Raw genomic sequence first — 20,674 nt, forward strand, 5'->3', positions numbered from 1 at the left:
AAAACATAAGACAGGAGAAACGAAGATCAGATAGTATGAATCACAGACAAAAATGAAAAGATATAGAAAAATAAACAAAAACAGGGGATTGATTTACATGTGTATATCTATGCATACATATACGATTATGTATTTGTGCGTGTGGACTATCAAACACACTGAAGAATGTTAAAGTAACAACAAAACAAATATACTTAAATGAGCGCAACAAAGCACAAATATCAGACAAGAGGATTGAAGGAGCGCGATACAGGATGTATGATGTTATTTGCGCTTCACAGCACTAATGTCATAAACGAAGTTAATAATTGCAGTGAACTAAGGAAAATTCACCAATCTGCAAATAATCAGTTTAAGGAAGGAATATTAAATCTATTTAGAAGTATCATGAATGAAATAAATTTATTGGCTCCTGGGTTTAGCGCAGTCCTAGGTCTGTCAAGAAAGAATAGTTGTGAGAAAGCTCATGATTACTAGTTTCAGTATCACTAGTTCTACTTACAATAACGATAAAATTCTAAGAACGCGTTATTATCACAATGCCATCGTGAGATAAAGAAAGACTATACGCTATCAAACATATTATGAAGCAAAAAACGGTGATTGAGCGGCGCTCAACAGTCCAAGAGACTCTGACGCGAATAATAATAATAGGGTAAAATTGATTCTTCCATCACTAATACGGCTGCCAAACTTTAAAAAACTTAATTCTTAGAAGTTAGTTAAGAACGACTAGAAACGGGGTTGGAGGGAATGAAACTGAGTTGAAGAGCATATATATATATACGCTTGGTCTATACTATGCTAGCTACGAATTTGCTGTTGCTGCTGTGACTCTGTTCGACGACGGCAATCGCGATTATGTTGAGCTGTCCAGTGTTCAAACTGACATGTTTCTGAACAATATGCCGTTCCGGGACAACAGTGGTAGAAGGCCTCATTTAAGCACACTTGACACCATGTTCGTTGTTTAACTCGTTTTATCTCAGCTTCATGTGCACGACGAAGTTCAGAGATTAAAATGTCGCGTCGATGAACTTCCTCCCGAGCTTGGTCTCTTTCAGTTGTCAAGGCAATAAGTCGATCAGCATATATCCGATGAATGCGTTCCTAAAAACAATGAAATAAGAATGTTTGTGGATTTAAAATGTGGACATTGTGTTAAAACAAATATACAGCTAAAAGATGTGCGTACGTATATACATATGGCTAGTATATAAGAAATTTCCACGTTACTAATAAAGAAATTCTTAATAAACGATATCACAAAAAATAGTTGAGGTAATACAGAAACTGACTTTTTACTGAGGATTCGAATTCAACGAAAACTAGTGTAAGATGGCGTAGGATTCAAGTCAGGGAAGTACGACAGAATTAATTGTCAATAATAAAATACCCAAGGTTATTACTGTACTGATTTTTATTTACCTTACTAAAGTCTAATGAACTAGGTCCTAGGTTGTACGAAAACATTCCCTGTCTGTTCACCGAATTTCACAAAATATAACGACTGAAAGAGAACGTTGAAAAGTTTTGGAAAAATACCTTTGACAATTCGCGAGCCGTGTTAATTAAACAGAAACAGAAATCAATGTGTTCAACTAGGTACACTATTAAAATATTAAATAAACTAACTAAGGATCTTCAGAAAGAGATATGTCTACGCTCACGAAAGCGAAATCGGATCAAAAAGCTTAACTTTGGATTTGATGGAAAATTTGACAGGTAGTTAAGAAAGATTTCGTGAGTTATATCGATTTGAATAGCGAAAACTAAGAAGTTGACCAAACGAACTTTAAAATACAATATAGCAACTACAATGTATAATTAACTAGGAACCAAGTCTTTTTATTAACACGGTTTATTTTTCTTTAAATCGAGCTTGATGAACCTGGAAAAGAATAACATTGTGTAAGTTCTTTAAACTTAGATCCCTTGACTTCTCGATGTCACAAGAGCTATGGCTTCATTTAATATGTTCTGAACTACAAAATACTGAGATATCAACTACATACATAATAAAAGGTTTAAAATGAAATGACATTTTAGTAAGCTTTGCATTAAAATTAGAACGAAGTTTTCTAATGTTTAGCATGTAGGTGCAATCTTTTTGGTGTTGTAACTATTTAAGAGCACAGTACACGAGACAAGGCAGTTGTTGTTTAGATTAATAATCTGAGAATGATTCATTTTGTGAGTACATTAGTTAGTACAACACTTGATGTTGTATAAGAGAATTACAAGACAAGTAATATGAAATGATGGTTTCAGTGACAAAAAAATAATAAAAATTGGTGAGCGATAAATATAACACTCCTTACAAGATAAAACATTCATCAAAAAAGTAGATAATATAGTTGTATATTTTAAAATTAAGACCCACCTCAGCTTTTATCATATTGCTATCAGACTGCAAATGAGCAACTAGTCCACCGCCATTGCCTGATGAGCAAGAAAAAGGTGCATTCCCTAGCATGGTCGCTACTTCACCAGGTGATGCGTCTACTGATTTTGGATCACTTAAACTAGAACCTAAACCAGACGTGGACGAAAGAGCAGCTGGTGACACCGAAGAGTAACATGAAGAAGATGCTGAAGAGTTCGAAGGAGGAGTTGGACCTGTGGAGACATTTGCTCCAGTTGGGTGAGTAAGTTGAGGCGCTGCAGATGACTGATCATTAAATGTAGACAATATTTTTGTCCCACTAGACCAGCCAGAAGGATGAACGGTTTTAGAATTGAGTTTGGTATTAGGGCTATCAAAAGTGAAGTTTTTGACGGATGAGTTGGGTGCCGAAGAACCCAGAGATTTATTGTCAACAGAATTACTACCATCGCCAGGAATGCGCAGAATCCCGGTTGGCTAAAAAAATAGAAATAGATAGACAGTTTAGCTGCAAAACACTGAATTACATACCATACAAACATTATTGTTACTTTATTCCTTACTAGCCAAATTTCCAAAAGCCGACATTTCCTTTATCTTTAAAGAAGCATGCAAATAACGTGCATGTAGATTTAGTTTACTTGACTAAGAATGGTAAAAAGTTCCAGCGTTTGTCTTTACTAGATTAACCAATCAGATAATAAAACCAATAGCCACGAAATAAACTGTTTAAAAAGGACTGAATGCCATTCAGATGAAAAACGTGGACACCGAGAATTCACGCATACTTAGATATTTTAGTCTAGTGAAAGGCTACGACAGCAATAAGGTATTTAAAACTAGATGGAATTTCCTAAAAACAAAAAGGAAAAGATAAATGTGATTATCATCATTTGCTGACATATATGTAGTACAAATCCTTGGGAAATTCATTACGATATACCTGGAACTCCTTTGAAATCAACACCAATATATGTTGGCTAACCAAACGTAAGTAGTTTAAAACGAATTGGGCATTCTTCTTTAGGCATATTTTAAACAAAGCTACACTTTCGACGAATCAACTGCAACTAATTAAGTAGTCTACATGGGGGTCTTTGACAAGTTTCAGTCATTATATAAATTCGTATCAGAATGTAAACGTTTACAGTTGAAGCTTAAAGGAAAATATTTCTTTAGAAACAACCATTATTTAACTTCTTAACTGGTATTCTTGGTGAATTATTTTTGTCATATTAAATTATACAAGAATTGTTGTGAGAGAATAAACGTTATCTAAAGTTAGAAATTTATCAAAAGAAAGCGACCTTCAGTAACTAGACCACAACACAAGCATGTATTTATTGACTTTCTAAACAATCTCAAAGTTAATTAGTACTAGTATTTGTACAGACTACGTAGTGCTTTATGGATAGAACCACATAAATTATCTGGCTAATCCTGTAAATACTAAGAAATTATTAGACATATGATCAACTCACTAGATTATTGGTTAGATCAAAAAAGAAGTATATGGCAAAAGAGAACCAGTATGGATTAACTTACCTTATCAGGTTTTAGACTCTTTTCCGGAGAAACCATACAGAATCCGACGTCTTCATCTTGGTAGTCATTATTCAAATCTGTATTTTTGAAAGTAGTTATAACAGTAGATCGCGAAGACGGTCGGGAATGTCCCTTCGTTTCCAAGTTATGGCGAGACGACTTATTTGGTTTAGTTAACTTGGGAACGTGTTGACTACTATCAGCTCCTTTTGTCCCTTCCTTATTATCGCGTGTTTTGAGAGTTAACTGACTTTGGAAGGGTGTTAATATGTCTTTTGACGACTTTTGCTTGACTCGAGCGGTCGACAGTTCGTCATTTATCTTTGGTTTTAGTGTAGAGAAAGATAATCGTAGAGCAGGAGATGAAAGTGTGGATGTTGAAGACAACGAGGAAGAAGACAACTGAGATGATGATGACGACACGGTGGAAGATGAAGAAGAAAGAGAAGACAAATCCGACTCCGCATCTGACAGAGATGAAGGTGGGGATAAAGAACACACTGGGTGTTGTTTATCTTCATCTGCAACGGTTAGTCTATCCGAACGGATAGGAGAACTTATCGGCACTGTAAGAAGACTATGTTTGTTCTTAGCTGGGGGCTCATAGGTATTTCTTGCAGATAACAGTAACGGGGTGGAAGAACAATCATCAGAATTTTCGGTGGCAGATTTGGCACTCGCTGAAGGCAAAGAGGACTTGGTAGATTTATGAGTCTTAGGCGGACGTCCACGCGATTTCTTAGAAAAACCAGAATATGTTGAAGAGGCCGAAAAAGCTGAGGAATCAGGAGGGGTATGGCCACCAGAAGAGGCAAGGGCAGGGACAGTTGTACGGTCCGATGAAGGACCAGATGCAGCAGAGGATGAGGACGACATACTGTGTACAGGTTCTGTACGCACGACATGACTGTCAACACAGGTCAATCGAGGGAGAGACTGATTGCCTTCCTTCACAGAAAGAGGAATGTCATTGTTTTCACTTCTAAAAGGCAACGGTTTTATGCGTATAGTTCGTTGTGTTTTAGCCGCGAAAGACGCTGTTGAAAGCTCGGATGAACTGGAATCACAGCTAGGAGGGACAGCTGACATACCGTTGGAGAAACTAGGTCTTGAATGTGTTTCGTTGCATCGCTTTCTTTTGTGTGATTTTCTTTTTGTTGGAGTAGGTAGAAGAGGTATAGATAGTTTCATAGACGATTTATTTACACTTGGATTCTCAGTAGACTCTGAAATGCAGCACTTGGTTTCCGGACCATCACTGTCACTGTTCAATGACGATAAGGAAGTTAAGTTATCTAGAAAAGTGAAGTAAAAAACCAGACCATTACTATCCTGAACAAATTTATGAATAACTTCAACAAACGAATAAAGTAAGCTACTGATACATCATTTAATTAAGCGATTGACTAATATTTTTGTCTTAGTATGAGGTGTACCGTTAAAAGACAGTTAGTGATGAGAATGTTTAAGCAAATCTACACATTTCACACCGTTTATGACAATGAATTTAATGACTGTTTTATTCTGGGAATTCGAATACAAGCAGGTAAAACTCCTTATCTCAAAACAAATGATGAAATAACTCCATGTTCAAAAGTGGCGTTGATAACGTATACAGCAGCGTATAAATTGGATACTCGTGTAGGAGTATTGCAGTGTATACGAACTATGCTTAGGACAAAATAAACCACTTATTTTTATTCAACAAGATAGACTTCACAAAGACATATGACCCGTGTCGATCGTGTATTGATCCAAGTTATCACCCTACACCAAACGGATATCAACGAAATCAAGAAAATGGGCATAGTTATATCAACAGTTGTGAATAACTACCAGAAACGCAAATAATCAAAAACGAGTAACAAAATAGACAGATTAATAAGGTGAAGGGTATAGAATGAATGGGTCCTTATCATAGCCCTTCCATAAAAACTTAGTTTTTTTGACCAATAGAAGCGACCAGAAACCACATGAAGGTCACTTACAGGACAGTAGGGAAAGAGAAACATCAATAAGTTGCTGTTGGATCGATACATTCTTGCCTACTTGTTTATTAGGCTTTAGAAACATAATTTACTCGGACCTGAACCAAAATTTTTCATGAGCATGTACTACTGAAGAAAACCAAGAGGAGACCAATTGTTTTACAACTAAACCGGACGAGACTTGTCTATCTGGTTTCATGAACCAATCAATACCAATGTCTAAGAATAAAAAATCATAGTGATATTAGAACGTGTGTACAACGGTTATTAGAAGACAAGATTATGAAAGTGAACGTAATTTATTTTAAACGTGCCGAACAGGAGAAGCAATGAGTCGTTTATTATAGGAATGAACATCTTGAAAGTCCCTACTAAGTTTCATTAGAACTGTACCTTGGATGCCTAACCTTTCTATTGCCATTAATACTGCTACAACTGCTACTGCTGTGCGATTTGACCTGACAATTTCGTCTCTCCATGCTGATAGGATATGGTAACCCGAACCGATATACATGTGTGTCAGGTCCTACGTTACTTCTAACTGACTGACCGACAGTTTTGTCAGTGTCCTCCGGAAGCCAGTGACTAATAAAGATTGGTTAGAAAAGACGAATTGTGCTCAATTTGGGTACGGTAACTATGGATACCAGCTGAAAATGAAAATTTATTTGCACTGATCATTTTAGTTAAAACGGATAATGAAACAGACAACTCATACCTAATTTTAGACCGAAAGCTATAATTCCACAAAACGTGACTCCATACACAATCACGGACAATAAACCGAGAACCTAAAATTGGTGAATTCGATTTTCAAAAACTAAATAATAGAAATACGAATTTCACCACATTCCATGAACCCACAAGTGGCAATGAAATTCAGCAAGATACATAACCAGTTTCCTAAAGGGACTAACCATGTGTAAAACAGTCATCGTAAATTGTTTGAGTTCCTTAGATCTGAGCTGAAATTTGTATTCCCAAAGAAATAATATTTTCACTTTTTCGACACTCATTACTATGTGCTAGAGGATGGTCTAAAAGCCCCGATCAGTGAAAGCAATTTCATTCCATCAGATACAAGTGGGGCTTGGACAATGCTTTATAGAATCTCAGAAAAAGTTTGAAACAAATCTGAAGAATGTAATGGCTGCACAGACAACAGTTTATGAAAACTACCTGTAGACAAAATAAACGTTTGACGTACTATGCATCTAGAAACTTTTTATCATCGATTAAATGACATTTTGATGAGCTGACAAAAAAAGTTGTCAAAAACTTGATATTTTCTCACACAGGGAAATTTGGATACGCCAGATTCTATTGAAAAATACATAACTTAATTTTTACCGACTATAAAAAGAGGCCAATAGCAACTACTTGAGCTTTAAGATGAATTTCATTATGAAAGTTTTAAAAGCGAAATCTCTTAGACCGATGAACAAACAGAATTTAAGAGCGCAATAACTATTTAGTGCTCTCGACTGGTGTTAAAATAATGTACGGGGTACATATGTTAAAAGTAGTCTTTGTGACTACTCTTACCTTCAGTAACATTCTTCATAGTATCTGGCCAATGTGAGTCACGTCGAGACGTAGAATGCTGTGACACAGGACACCAAACAGGTGAATTTGTTCCAGTGGATTTACGAGATTTGAATACCTGCATTTCAGGCGATACGTTGAAGCCTTCATTGTGAGATCTAGTAGATAGTGGATGCCTGCCAGGTCTTTTCTTTTTTAAAGAGGGAGAAATAGCATTTTTCAGGAATGTTCCATTAGATATAGACTCATTGATTAGATTATTTCTTATCGAATCTATCGAGATAGGTTCAGTCAGCATCTTGTTTGGCGAATGATCAGAGTAATTCTTCATTTGCCTATCAAAAATAGCTTGGTTTGTTTTGTACTCTTCAGCTTCATTCAGTGCTTTTTTCAAAGGTGGTGTTTCTCGTAAACCAAGTTCGTCTGCTGTAAAATTCATATCGAATGCTCTCGCTAGTGGGACAAAAACTCTCTCATGTCGTCCACCAAAGCAAACTACTTCGTAGCCCTCTGTACTCTGATATAACATTTTACAAGGGCGAAAGGACCACCCATTGTGTTGGAACCAAAGGAGACGATGAGCAACTCGACAAGGTGCTGTTAATTTATTTACTGATGCTGAGTGAAGACGCAAGTAACAATCTATGCAAAAAGAAGATTCTCGCAATTCTCGTTCTAGCTGAGATCGTATCTGTCGAGCCATATTGCTCATATCGTTTTTAGAACCGTAAAAAATGGCGGTGTTATGAATTAGTAAATCCACATCAATCAGAAGGGAAGTTCGATTAGGATAACAATCTTTAGATGATGGATCTGCTCGCATACGTTCGGTCATAAGACGAGTATTAATTTGCCGTAATACGAGGTAGTTGTTTCGCAAAGGTTCGTTTAGGTACCCAACAACCTGCATAGTTTTCCAATTCACTTTGTTGCGGATTCGATCAAGGACAACCTGGAAGATCTTATGCAACTCTGATGGGGTGCTAGGATTTGATATATTAGATGCTCGCGACAGCCGCTGACAAACAGGACACGGGCTAATCGGTGGGAATCCACTGGACATATTTGAATCGGCTTCGGATTCACCAGATTCACACGGTATAACACGGGACAATTGTGATGATAAGGCAACTGGTAAGCAATCGGGATGGTATACTCTGAAACAAGTTGGACAAGATACAACAAGACCTGGTCCGTGACATTCAAAGCAATACCTGGGTTGGGAGAAAAAAGGAAAGTGTTAGTTGACTAAGAACTAGATAGAATACTTGAAACAAAATAAGTTATTGTGGTGAGATGAAGATGTTTTTTTCTTAAACGAGGCCCAGGAGCGACCGCCAATTTCCAAACAAAGCCAACGATTTAAGAAATAACAATCAGTAAGGTTTGAACTAGAATTAGGGACTGCAGAAACAAAATGACTTAAGATGTGACATAAATGTATATATTTCTTAGGCGTCAAACCTAGCATTAAGATAGCTGTAGAAATCAACTTGAAGACAGAGAAATGAACATAAGGAAGAAGTAGTAAACCAGAAATAATACTGAGGTGTCGACAAATGAATTCCGTATTGTAGTATGAATGTGCCACCTATATATATATGTATATATATATATATACGGTCGAGGGTGGGGGGAGTTAGCTCTCTCGAAATGCTCTCACATGGCCATGCGTATACAGCCACCGCCAGGGAAGTCCTACTCACTGCCTTGTCGCGGCATTACTGTTGTTTACGAAGTTGAGAGGACGATAAACGAATGTCCGGCGCTTTAACCGGGTTGTTGGATATGGAGTATCCACCTAGGAGAGTTGGAAAACCCTGATTCCAAACCAATGGTATATATATGTATATGAGCGACTCCTAGTATTCTGACAAAAATGAGGAAATAGATATGTTAACTACTGGAACGAAAAATCCAGTATGTTTTTGCACTGCTGAACACTATGTAAATGAATCTTAGATGCGGTAGAGAATAAAGCCGTTTGGATAGATTGATAGTTTCATGTGGTCAACTACCACCCAATTTCGATATTTTAGAGACATATCATAGATGCTAAAAATATAGCTGACGATTGATTTTTTTAATTTTATTTATACACATAAATTTTGGTACAAGGGGGTACCAGATACATATGCGCCACACAAATCTCATTTGATTTGTGTGAGGGCTGTGATATTGCTCAGGTGCCCAAACCGAAGCAGGTGGTTTTCTTAGGGGGCCACACCCCGAGCCTTTGACCAAAAGGTCTGATCCACAAGGCAGTGGAGCATCGTGAGGAGATGCAGTCCCATGGTAGCCGTTGACCAATGACAGGTTCGTCCGCCATTCGTTCCATCAGGATACTGGAGCCCATGTGCACCATTGGTTTGGAATCAGGGTTTTCCAACTCCCCTAGGTGGACCCTCCGTGTCCACCAACCCAGTTAAAGCTCCGGACATTCGCTTTTCGTCCTCTCACCTTTGTGAACAACACCCCCGCCACGAGAAGGCAGTGAGTAGGACTTCCTTAACAGAGGTTGTATACGCGTGGCCATGTGAGCATTTCGAGAGGGAGAGAGGACTCTCCCCACTCTCGGCCGTACCAGGGCATTTCGGGGGCTGACGATTGGTGCTGGTTCAACTTGGTCATATCAATCGATGAAATTACCGTTTGTGGACAGAGATAGCCAGACAGTATCTTGTACGTCTCTAATCTCCATATTCTATGGAACTGTTTTCGTAACAAAAATACTGAGGAACTCAAGAGGACTTTGTTAGCACATGATGACGAATCGTGGAGCGCGTGACTTTGTACTAAGTCATGAATACTACATTGCCGGTAGATGGTTGAAAAATAATCAACTGAAGGACTAGGAATAATAACGTTAAAAACATTCTGATTAAGAACCATACGTTCTACTTATGCACATAGAGTACATAGCACCTGCTTTGGTTTGGGCACCCGTACAGTATTCCAGCCCTCACACAAATAACTACTACTGGCTTCATTGTCGTTGTGCGGCACATATGTGTTTGGTGCCCTCATGTACCAATGTTTATGTGATCAAATAAAAAAATAAACGTAGCACAGCCACTTCATTTAATACTTGCTCACAACCTTTTCTTCGCCCACTGAAGTGTTCAGCTCTTTGATTTCGCACAGGTTCGCAACTCGGAGAGGACAATAATAACCGGATATTCACTTACAAATGACTAACCTCAACGTTTGCGTTTTGATATTGTAAAACAGTAAAAGGTGCATTGCTACTTCGTATTCACTCCATACGCGAAATAATAGCTCACGAGAGCAATGGGTAACTTGGTTGGCTACATGCCAAGCAAGTCTTCAGCATGTCGTATCCTAACATTGAGCAACTGCATTTCAGCTACTTTTAAGCAGTATCAAATCAGACAAGTGACTCATAACCTGAAAATGGTTGGGGCGTCAAGTAACAAACATGCCCCAGAATTAGAAAACGTAACTTGAACAAAAACTAGGATTCTAAAGCATGTGTTGCAGAATGTGCAATACTACAGCAACTGATGATTCGTCACGAAAAGCCACTGAATGCCTCTAGGACAGGAATTTCATGGTGTATGGCACGCGCTGAAGTTATCTACACCTGGAATTTATACACCCCTTCTCAGAGCTAAACAAAGCTAGTCTAGAAAACCGCAAACATACGCGCGTGCCAATTATCACATCGAGACAAAAGATTGTCCATAGCAGTACATGCCAATGCGGCTCTTACTTGGATGTTCATTTTCTAACTTTTCAATGAGCTCAAAAGTGAATGCATATGAAAGCTTTTCCCAGTCCTGTTAACAAACTTATACAATATATATTATGTAACCTAACTACGAACTAGGGTTTGTGTTGTCAGATGAAATCGTCGCCATGCTGAAGATTCGTTTTTTACTGAGCAAATCTGCTTATCCTACTTCTGTCACATTGTTTTTAGATTCGTTTCCAGAATGTTTCGAAAAATGGGGAGTGGGGCGGATGACGAACTTGTGGGATGTACTTATCGCGCAGTTGAGTTGCTACCGTTGGCACTAGTGATTTCATGTTTCATCGTGGGCCCCATAGATACTCAGTGACATTGGTAAATTCAAGAGCTTATTTCCAATAAACAACATTTTGGTGGAACTGATACTAGACTCCCAATGCCTATAAGTTACCTTTTGAAGTGATAGAAGCTTTGTTGTGAATTAAAGGGACAGTTCGGTGCAACATCACGGAGAATAAGTGAAAATGATGCCTCTAAATCGCAAGGGAGACATTGGTACCTATTCCCTCTGGAGGATGCTTACCCCATCCCAGTTTGTAAGCTAGTGATGCAAGAAGCCATTCAATCCGCAATTAGCTACTACTTTGATAACTAGAGTTGAGTGAAGTAGCATATATGGGTATAGTTGTCTAGAAAACAACCACGTGACTACCACTGACTTCCCTGTATCGGCATAACAACAAACCCTCAACGTCTTAAACTATTAGTAAGAATTATTGCACCGGGATGTTTGAACATCTTAAGAAACGTGAGGCCATGTGTAATGTTTACGTTACTAAACAACTATTCCCTGAAAGAAGTGATACTCAGTTACAACATGAATAACGTTGCCAGCTGAGAAAACGAGCGGATATTGTACATAAAAACCACTATAAATGCTTAATAACCTCAAAAGGGAGAATACAGATATTGAATCGGGGCTCAGGTCTAAAAGCCTAACCTACCAGTCATGTTTATCCTTCGTTTTGGGCATTGGGTCGCGTTTCACATAACAGCGTTGGTTACACTCTATACAACCATCGCTTATGGCATTTGAGAGTTCATTTTGCAGTTTCCCTGCAGTGCATCTAGAATCACATTCTCTTTGAATAAAGGATAACAACTCGTGGAAAGAAGACTCGATGGAATCTCTTGAGCATGCTTCAATTGCATTCCACACAAACTGGAGATATACAGGATCAGTATACCTCCTAACCGACATTGCGAATTTAAATTGGATGAACCATAAGCCGTTTAAAAGAATTTAATGATGGAAAAAGCTGTCATAGAGTAATCGGGCATGATAATCACTACAGTCCTTCAGATCACAAGAAGACGCAGATCCAAGAGTCCGCTGCAGATCCCCAAACATAAACTCAAACAAACCCTTCAATCGCCAATCCTTTTCAAACAGAACCCGTCAATAGAACTTCTCTGAAGATTCATGTTTATTGTACTCAGGGAAGTTATAGGCAAGGAAAGACAAAGACACTTGTTCTGATCTTTCATTTACCAAAAATTACCAAATATTATTCAACATGATTATTTGACATATTCTTAAGAGTTAAGATCAGTATCTCACTATAGTTTACTGATATTTTCTCCTCTTTCGCTGTTAAATGCACCTAGATTCCCATCTGGCGTCATCGGTGATCCACTGCTACTAGATACCAAAGCCCATTAGGCGAAAGTTCCTTCTATTCTGTCTAGAACCACTTGAAACCATTAAATAGAATAGATTTAAAGTATTTTAACAAGGTAACGTTCCACCAAAGGCAAGTTTTATCTTTCTTTCAAAAGTTTTGACCAATGGAGTAATCACATTTTTCGAATGAATTTCACTGCTCATAGACCTGTCACAAAGTTTATTTTTCTGAGAAACTTTACATAACCAAGCCTCATATTGTCCTAGTGAAGGCTGTGTATGACGGCTTGGACGGTGCTGGCGGGAAGACGACATGGGAAGCAGTCACGGAGTGGCTGATTGAGGAGTTCGACAGCCCGGTGGATAGAGATGAAGCACTGCAGATGTTTCGGGTGGCGATGTTGTCGATCGATGGTGACCCACTAGTGCTGGCTATGGAGCTTACTAGGTTGTTGCGCCGCCCAATCTGGATGAGTAGTCGGAGGCACAGTTGTTGACGTCGCCGTTTATCAAGAGCGTGCCTGCCACCGTTTCCCAGCGGCTAAAACTAGTAAACGCAACTCAAACCGTGGATATCAGTGAACTGGCGAAGGTGACCCGACCGTTGATGACCTGAACAGTAGCTCCGGTTGGGTATGCAAGTTGATACGTCTAGTCGATTGAACGCTATATTCGTTTCCTAAGCTATTTTGGTAACCCACAGGCTAGAACTACTCAGCGACTTGAACGGCAGAGAGAAGACGCAAGTATGAGAGAAACACTTTACTCCAGGGTTCAATCTTGTACAGAAAATCACAAGTATTTACAGATGTTAGCGTCTGTTAAATCAACATCATATTTCAGCCAATCCATTAACGACATATTATGCTACCGACCGATAGTAGCATGCCACGTTGGAATTCTAGAATGTTTCATCATACTCTGATTGGCTAGGGCTCTTCGGCTCCTTTTTGGCCTCTGGAGGCTCCGTTGAAGTTCTCCGGAAGCCGACTCAACACAAGTCACGAGACAAAACGTGTCGGGAAGAAAAGTGAGTAGCCGCAGAGTAAGATTGCTGTGATACGAATGAATCACAAGAGGAATGATAAGTGTTACGCTTGTGGGGGGATAGGACATTGGAAGATAAACTGTCTAACAAGACGAAGGTGCATATATTTGAGACGTTATAAAGCGTGCTCTTTCTACCCTAGGAATCTGGGGATCGTCACACTTATGGATAGAGGGTCATTCTACACGAGAGTGAACACAAATGAACGAGATTTAGTGTGCCTGATCGATACAGGAGCAGCAGTATCGGTAATAGGCAAATAACAATGTAAGGGACTCAAGCCATGTACATCAGCAGTTCACACCGTAGGAGGGCACATGTTACAGGTGTTGGGTGTGTCTAACAGTATCGTTGAAGCGGGTGGTGCTTAGATAAATTTCCCATTCGTAGTAACCACAAGTCTGTCCAGGTCGATATTAGGGCAGATTTCCTAAGAGAAGTAAAAACAATAGTTGACTTAAGAAGCGGTAAGATGGTCACAAAGTCTGGTTCATTTCCAATACATGAGGGTGGCGAAGTGGCTGAGATAAGAGTGACGACAGACGTTCCAACGAAGAAACTAAACATTAACGAGTTGTACACAAAGTATACGAAACTGTTCACGGGAGATGAAGAGCCGTACGGACTTTGTGACAAAGTAGAGCAGGAAATCCCGATAAAGAACGATGGAGTAAATATGTTTTCAACACGTCGTGTCCCTGTGCATTTGAAGCCTGAAGAAAATCGACAGGTCCAGGAGATGTTTAAAGGTATGATTGAGGAAGCGGTGAGCCCGTATAGCTCGCCTGCACTCTTGGTTAAGAAACCGAATGGAAAGTATAAATTTTATGTTGATTTTAGAGAACTAAATAATATAAACAAAACTGAAACCTTGTGCAGTGCCAACAGTAGTGAAAACATTAGATCGGCTGCAGAATGCCAAGGTGTTTACAATTCTGGATTTGCGGTCAGGTTATTGGCAACTGCTTATAAAAGGGAGCGATCGAAACAAGACAGCATTTATTGCACTTGATAAACAGTATCAATTTAGACAAATGCGGTTTGGGTTGATGAGTGCACCATTTACGTTCAGAAGATTAATGATGCTGCTGCTCAGGGTTCTAGGTAACTTTGAGGTGTATAGTGACGATATTTTTGTGTACAGCTATACAGAAACAGGCCACGTCTAGCATGTGGAAGCGGTCTTAAAACGAATTGACAAATTTTGACTTCGAATTACTAAGGACGAGTCGCAGATAGCGAAAAATAGCATCACGATGTTGGGACTTAAATTGGGAAATGGAGAAATAAAACCACTGCTGGAGATAATTCTAACCATAAAGAACGTTACAGTATCTAATTTGAGAAGGAAATTGAGACAGTTCTTCGGGTGGGCGACGTTCTACAGTCGGCTCTTCAAGAACTTCAAAGTAGCAGCACCCCTATATAAAGTGTTGAGCAGCACTAAGTTTACTTGGACTGAGACCACCCAACAAACATTCAACCGAATCGAAAACATGCCAGACGGCCGCCAGATGACGCTCAAACTGCCTGGACCCGAGAAACAGTTTACAGACGCAAGTGGTCATGGTATAGGTGTCGTCTTGAGCTAATCTGATAGAGTGGTGGAATACGCGAGTTGCGTTCATTCACCCGGTAGACGACCCCACGTTGAGACTGACCATAAACCTCTTCAGTGGCTGAAAATAGCAGGAGACTTCCATGGGGAGTTGGCGCGATGGATGATACGTTTGCAGGAGTACGACTTCAGTATCGGCCATGTTCCAGGGAATGAAAACGTAATGGCGGACTACTTGTCGAAATCAGACACGGAAGCTCAGCTTCCATTAACAGCATACGCAGTAAATAGTATAGAGGGAGACCCACTATAACTTGTCCGGCAGCAGAAAGCTGACCCTAAACTTTGAGAGGTAATCAGAGTGATAAAAGATGGAACAGACGTCGAAAACGAGCACTGGATAAAGATTTCATAATGTTACTTCGACAAAAGGAAAGACTGACAGTGAACGCATATGGAGCCCCGATCTGGCAGGACGATGGAAAATATTGGAGAGTTGTGATCCCGAAGGACTGGTGGAGCAAGATGATACATGAATGTCCCCATGTAGCGCATACAGGTATCACAAGAACGACGGATTTACTGCGACAAAGTGCATACTGGTCAGGCATGAGAGACGATGTCACCCAATACGTGTTAACTTGCCAGTAGTGCCAACTAATGAAAAACGACCGACACACACAGCCACCACTACAGTTAGTCCCGGTAACCGCGGTCAGTGATCTATGGTCGGTGGGTGTGATGGAACCGTTTCCACAGACAGCGAGTGGTAACCAGTACCTGCCAGTGATTATGGAACATACTACATGTTGAGTGGACCCCATACCTGTTGCAGACCAGAGGGCAAAAACAGTGACCAAAGTAATAATCCGGCATATTGTAGCGTGTCACGGAATACCAAAGATGATATTAGCCAGCCAGAGTCCCTGTTTTGAAAGTGACTAGTTTAAAGCCCGTCCAAAGCAGTTTGGCATGAAGAAGATATGAACTAAGCCGTGTCACCTCAGACGAACGGGCTTACAGAAAGAAACAACCGGACGTTCAAAGAATGGTTAGCTTCTAAAGGAGGAAATCGAGAGGAAGAGTTACCATTGATTTTGCTGGCACATCGTACCTCCATACAAGGAGCAACTAAGAAGTCACCTTTCCTGCTTATGTATGGTAGACAGCGATGACTTCCAATGAATAATAAGACCTGGCCACAACAACGGAACAGGACGGCAACAAGGTTAAGAAAAGAGAGGGGGACGCAATAAGAAACGTGGGAGAGAAACAAATATCAGACACAAAGGAAGCGGATCGGCAGAGGAGAACGTGGAAGCCTTTTGCAGTAGGGAACCTGTTAAAGCATAGAAACAGAAAGGTAATATAGCAGGGGTACCAGGGTCAGGAAAGCTGATCCCGAAGTGGGAAGGACCGTACATCGTCACGGAGAGACGTGACTCGGTTTAAACGATCTGGAGAGAAAACAAGCGGAAGCGCGTAAATGCCAGTCAACTCCAGAGATAGTTTCGAGAGCATCGTGAGTGCGAGTCACGAATAGCACCAAAGAAGACAGTGGCACAGCGACCTGAAAAACTGTGAGAACAGTTTATTAAGAGGAGGGACGAGCGTGGTGTGTGCTACTTATGTCGACACAAGTAGTATATAGAGCTAGTCGGGAATCGGATGTCTGGCAGCGTAAGGTTAAGAGGATCGAGTAGGAAAGAACGGGGACAGAAAGCAATTGGTATGGAAATGCAGGAACAATGAAGTCTGAGACAATTAATGAACATTTTGCAAATGACGTATTGGAGTATATTTGTTATTTTACTAAGTAAATTTGCAATTTTGTGCTAAATATAATCCGTTGTCCTCACCTGCGTTCTTCACTACAGTATCACTTGTATGTAGGGCCAGTGAAATATCAGCGAGTCCTAGTCAAACAAAAGATTAAGCTGAACTTCTTCTACGTTTCATGACATATCAATTAATACTGGACAGTTTATCGAACATGTTCGAATTCAATTATGACTAACTTCGAATGCTTGTTGTATCTATGTTTTATCAGCAGTACAATTCGTCCTGACCAGTCACTAAGGGAGGGAATTTACTTGGTTATCATGATAAGCCATGCTGGGTGTGAACCCTCAGGTATACCTTCGATGTAAGCTGGAATGTCATATCTTTATAGCCTGACCCGAGTAGATTGACCATTCACTTACTTTGGCGATCTATATGATAATTAGCTGGGTTGAAGATAAAACAAGATTTCATATACGCCACATAAATTGATCTTGTCATTCTTTATAAGCTGTAGGGTGTACCTATCAAATTTCTAAACCTAATTTTGTACGAATACTACTTGACATCACTACTCGGCGTCCCTCTGGACCTCCATGCAAACATGACTACTATCCATCTAAGTCGTATTGCAACACCAAGTTTCCGACTCATTCGAGGACAGACGAGTATGCCAACACCTTGACTGTGTTTTTTGAGAATCAATGTTTATGAGTTGGATGCTAGGCAGTGATTAACAACATATTAAGAGCCTCGAACCTGTACATTATTGAAAAATGTTCCCTTGAAGACAGAGTGACATACATACTACATCACCACTACGATCTCCCTGCCATTCTCCCCCCTTGTTTTTGACACCTTAACTAGTCCTCACGGTACATTCATTGTTGTTTCGAACATAGGGTTTGATTTCTAGACTACCTTGAGCCCTCGTCCTCGATTTTTCCGCCCATTTCTATTTCCAACATTTTGTGCAACCCATCTGCTACTTATCACTTTCTTATCATGCCACAAAAAATGATGCCCGTTGCTTCTAGGCGTACAGCCAAATGTAAGAAAACGACACAATTTACGACGGTTTCAACAAGAGAAACTACTCCGTTCATCCAGAAGCAGACAAGTTTATGCCAGTTGTCTCCATTCAAGACATGTTGAAGATTCTGTTGGTAAACAGTGATGATAATCACAACTGCAACCATATGGATGATATAAGAAGGTCGAAAGTTGACATGAACATTCTCAATCCGTCTAAGTATCTCATCAAGCCCAACCTCCCAGAGACTCCAGACCAAATGAATGACATAAATAATTTTCCTAGATCGTGTTGCTTCGGAGGTACTTGAAAGAATAAGGCGATCTGGCAATGCAGTTGTGTATAATATAGTGGACACATATGCCCTTTGAAAAAATCAAACCTATTCTGCTTACAGCCACCAATATGGCACATGTACTTTGTGCGTGCACAAGATTAAAAAGAAGTGACCCTGGTATGCACTCACTAATCATGTTCAAATTCAACTCGCCTGTAGACGCCAGTGAGTCTCTTCCTTCAATTCCGTGGGACAGAAACATATTTTCAAGAATATGAAGATTCTTCCAGACAGAACACCATGCCAGGGAAAAGCAGAAAAAAGCTGGTCACAGACAACTAGTGCCAAAATCCCAGACGCATCATGAAACAAGTGGTCATAAAATGAAGTCAGATTCCAAGAGGACATCTAACTTCACAAATATGCCACCACTGATAAACTTTCCTAAATCTCTTGAACTCCAAAAGCCAGAAGGAAGTGACCCCGGTGCGGGTGGTGTCCATCCTTCTGAGAATGTTGACTAACATCTAACTCTAAATAGTTGTGCTGAAGACAAATCAGATAACACAGTCCTAATTCCCGTCAATGCAACACCAAGTTACAGTAACTGCGCAACAGATAACGGGTGAAACTGTCAGAACATTTATATGACTAATCACACCCTGAACGTCGATATGTTCGAACCTTGCAAACTATCGAAAGTATGTTTAACAACACTCTCTCAGAGTCTAATAAAATTACTCACCACAAAACCCTCTTGTTCCTTGTAAGTTCAACCGTTGTACTCATGGCGGAAACGTGGTGTAAATCGTCCATATCCGACCACTCCTTGCATGTAGATAACTACGTTTTCTTTCGAACAGATAGACGTCATGAAATAGATTGTGGTACAATTATCTATGTCTGTTCGGATATTCAGGAGTGTAAAGTTGGGAATGCATCTCTTTATGCTATAGATGACTTTACTTAGGTTACCGTAAGTTTAGGATCTCAAAGTTATCTACCGGTGAGACGCATATACAGACCACCTAATGAGGATACTAACTTTGATAGATTACTAACAAATATATTCTTCATTTCTTCTTACCGACCGCATAAGCTTAAAAACATAGGAGGTTATTTTAGTCTGTCGAACATTACATGGGGTTAGACTTCAGTACCGGGTCGACATAATAAGTTAGTTGAAACATTGGGACTTTGCGGATGGGTCCAAGAAGTCTGAAACCGACTAGAAGGAATAATATTGTTGATTTATCATTTACAATCAAAATAGACTCTATCTCGGTGCACATCAGTCATGAGTTTTTGTTGAGTGATCATAGAGTTGTATGGAGTATTATTCATTCTCTAAACACTATGCAATTGAACTCTAATGATGGAACAATGTACCAGAGCAGACAGTTTAATCAACAGAGCTGGAAGTGCACTGAGACTCTTATTCAATGATTACCATGTGAACCTTATTATACCACAAAGAATATTGACACTAGTCTTTCTGGTTTATACCACAACCTGACATACTGCCTCGACTGCATTGCCCCAATTATTGGCCATGTGGCTTATAACTCTAATAGGGGCCAGAATACTGTTAAGAATTTTAAGAGAAAGCTGAGGAAATTGAAACACCGCTACCACAAGCATCATGACGTAGTATACTTAACCTGATCGACAAAAATGCTTCATCTAAACTGAAGTATCTTATAACTATAGAAAATAAAGCCCTAGGAAGTAAAACCCCAGATTTATCAATACTTTGGCTCCTCGAATTCCGCATGAAATCGAATCCTCTTGACACAACTAAATTCTACATAGTTAACGAAAGCATTGTTGATGACCCTGGTACTATTTGTAAACAATTCAGCCAGAGTTTCTCGTGATTCTGCAACACTGAAACTGAAACCTTTATCAACACATTTCCAGTGTTGACATCTAGACATCTATCCAAAATTGATTTCATATCCACCAACATCAAACACGCCATAGCCACTCTGAAAAAGTCTTATGACGGTGGACCGAACGTGATTCTTTTATCACTTGTGAAATATGGTAGTAGAGAATTCCCATTATTTTGTTTAAAACGGTTCAACCTATCTATGGAGTGTGGAGCCTATCCATC

The 20,674-nt window shown here is 39.6% G+C and overlaps 1 protein-coding gene across 1 annotated transcript; it reads right to left on the minus strand.

The window, feature by feature from the left end:
* Window positions 1–246: 246 nt before the first annotated feature.
* Smp_096240 (putative zinc finger protein) lies at window positions 247–12,460 on the minus strand. The gene is made up of 5 exons (XM_018790011.1): window positions 12,181–12,460; window positions 7,465–8,678; window positions 3,932–5,226; window positions 2,384–2,863; window positions 247–1,110 (listed from the first exon to the last, which is right to left on the minus strand). Exons 1-5 carry the CDS (start codon window positions 12,435–12,437, stop codon window positions 805–807), a joined length of 3,552 nt encoding a protein of 1,183 aa, XP_018655396.1. The 5' UTR covers window positions 12,438–12,460; the 3' UTR covers window positions 247–804.
* Window positions 12,461–20,674: the final 8,214 nt, after the last annotated feature.

Source organism: Schistosoma mansoni, chromosome W, assembly GCF_000237925.1.
Source record: "Schistosoma mansoni strain Puerto Rico chromosome W, complete genome".
Lineage (NCBI taxonomy): Eukaryota > Metazoa > Platyhelminthes > Trematoda > Strigeidida > Schistosomatidae > Schistosoma > Schistosoma mansoni.

What these genes read in the sequence shown, in the direction of transcription:
- Smp_096240 (XM_018790011.1), bottom strand. Translation starts at nt 12,437, where the DNA reads ATGTCGGTTAGGAGGTATACTGATCCTGTATATCTCCAGTTTGTGTGG. An exon ending in ACGAAGGATAAACATGACTG is followed by an intron (nt 8,679 to 12,180) that starts GTAGGTTAGGCT and finishes CTCCCAACCCAG; the next exon opens with GTATTGCTTTGAATGTCACG. An exon ending in TATGAAGAATGTTACTGAAG is followed by an intron (nt 5,227 to 7,464) that starts GTAAGAGTAGTC and finishes TCACTTTTCTAG; the next exon opens with ATAACTTAACTTCCTTATCG.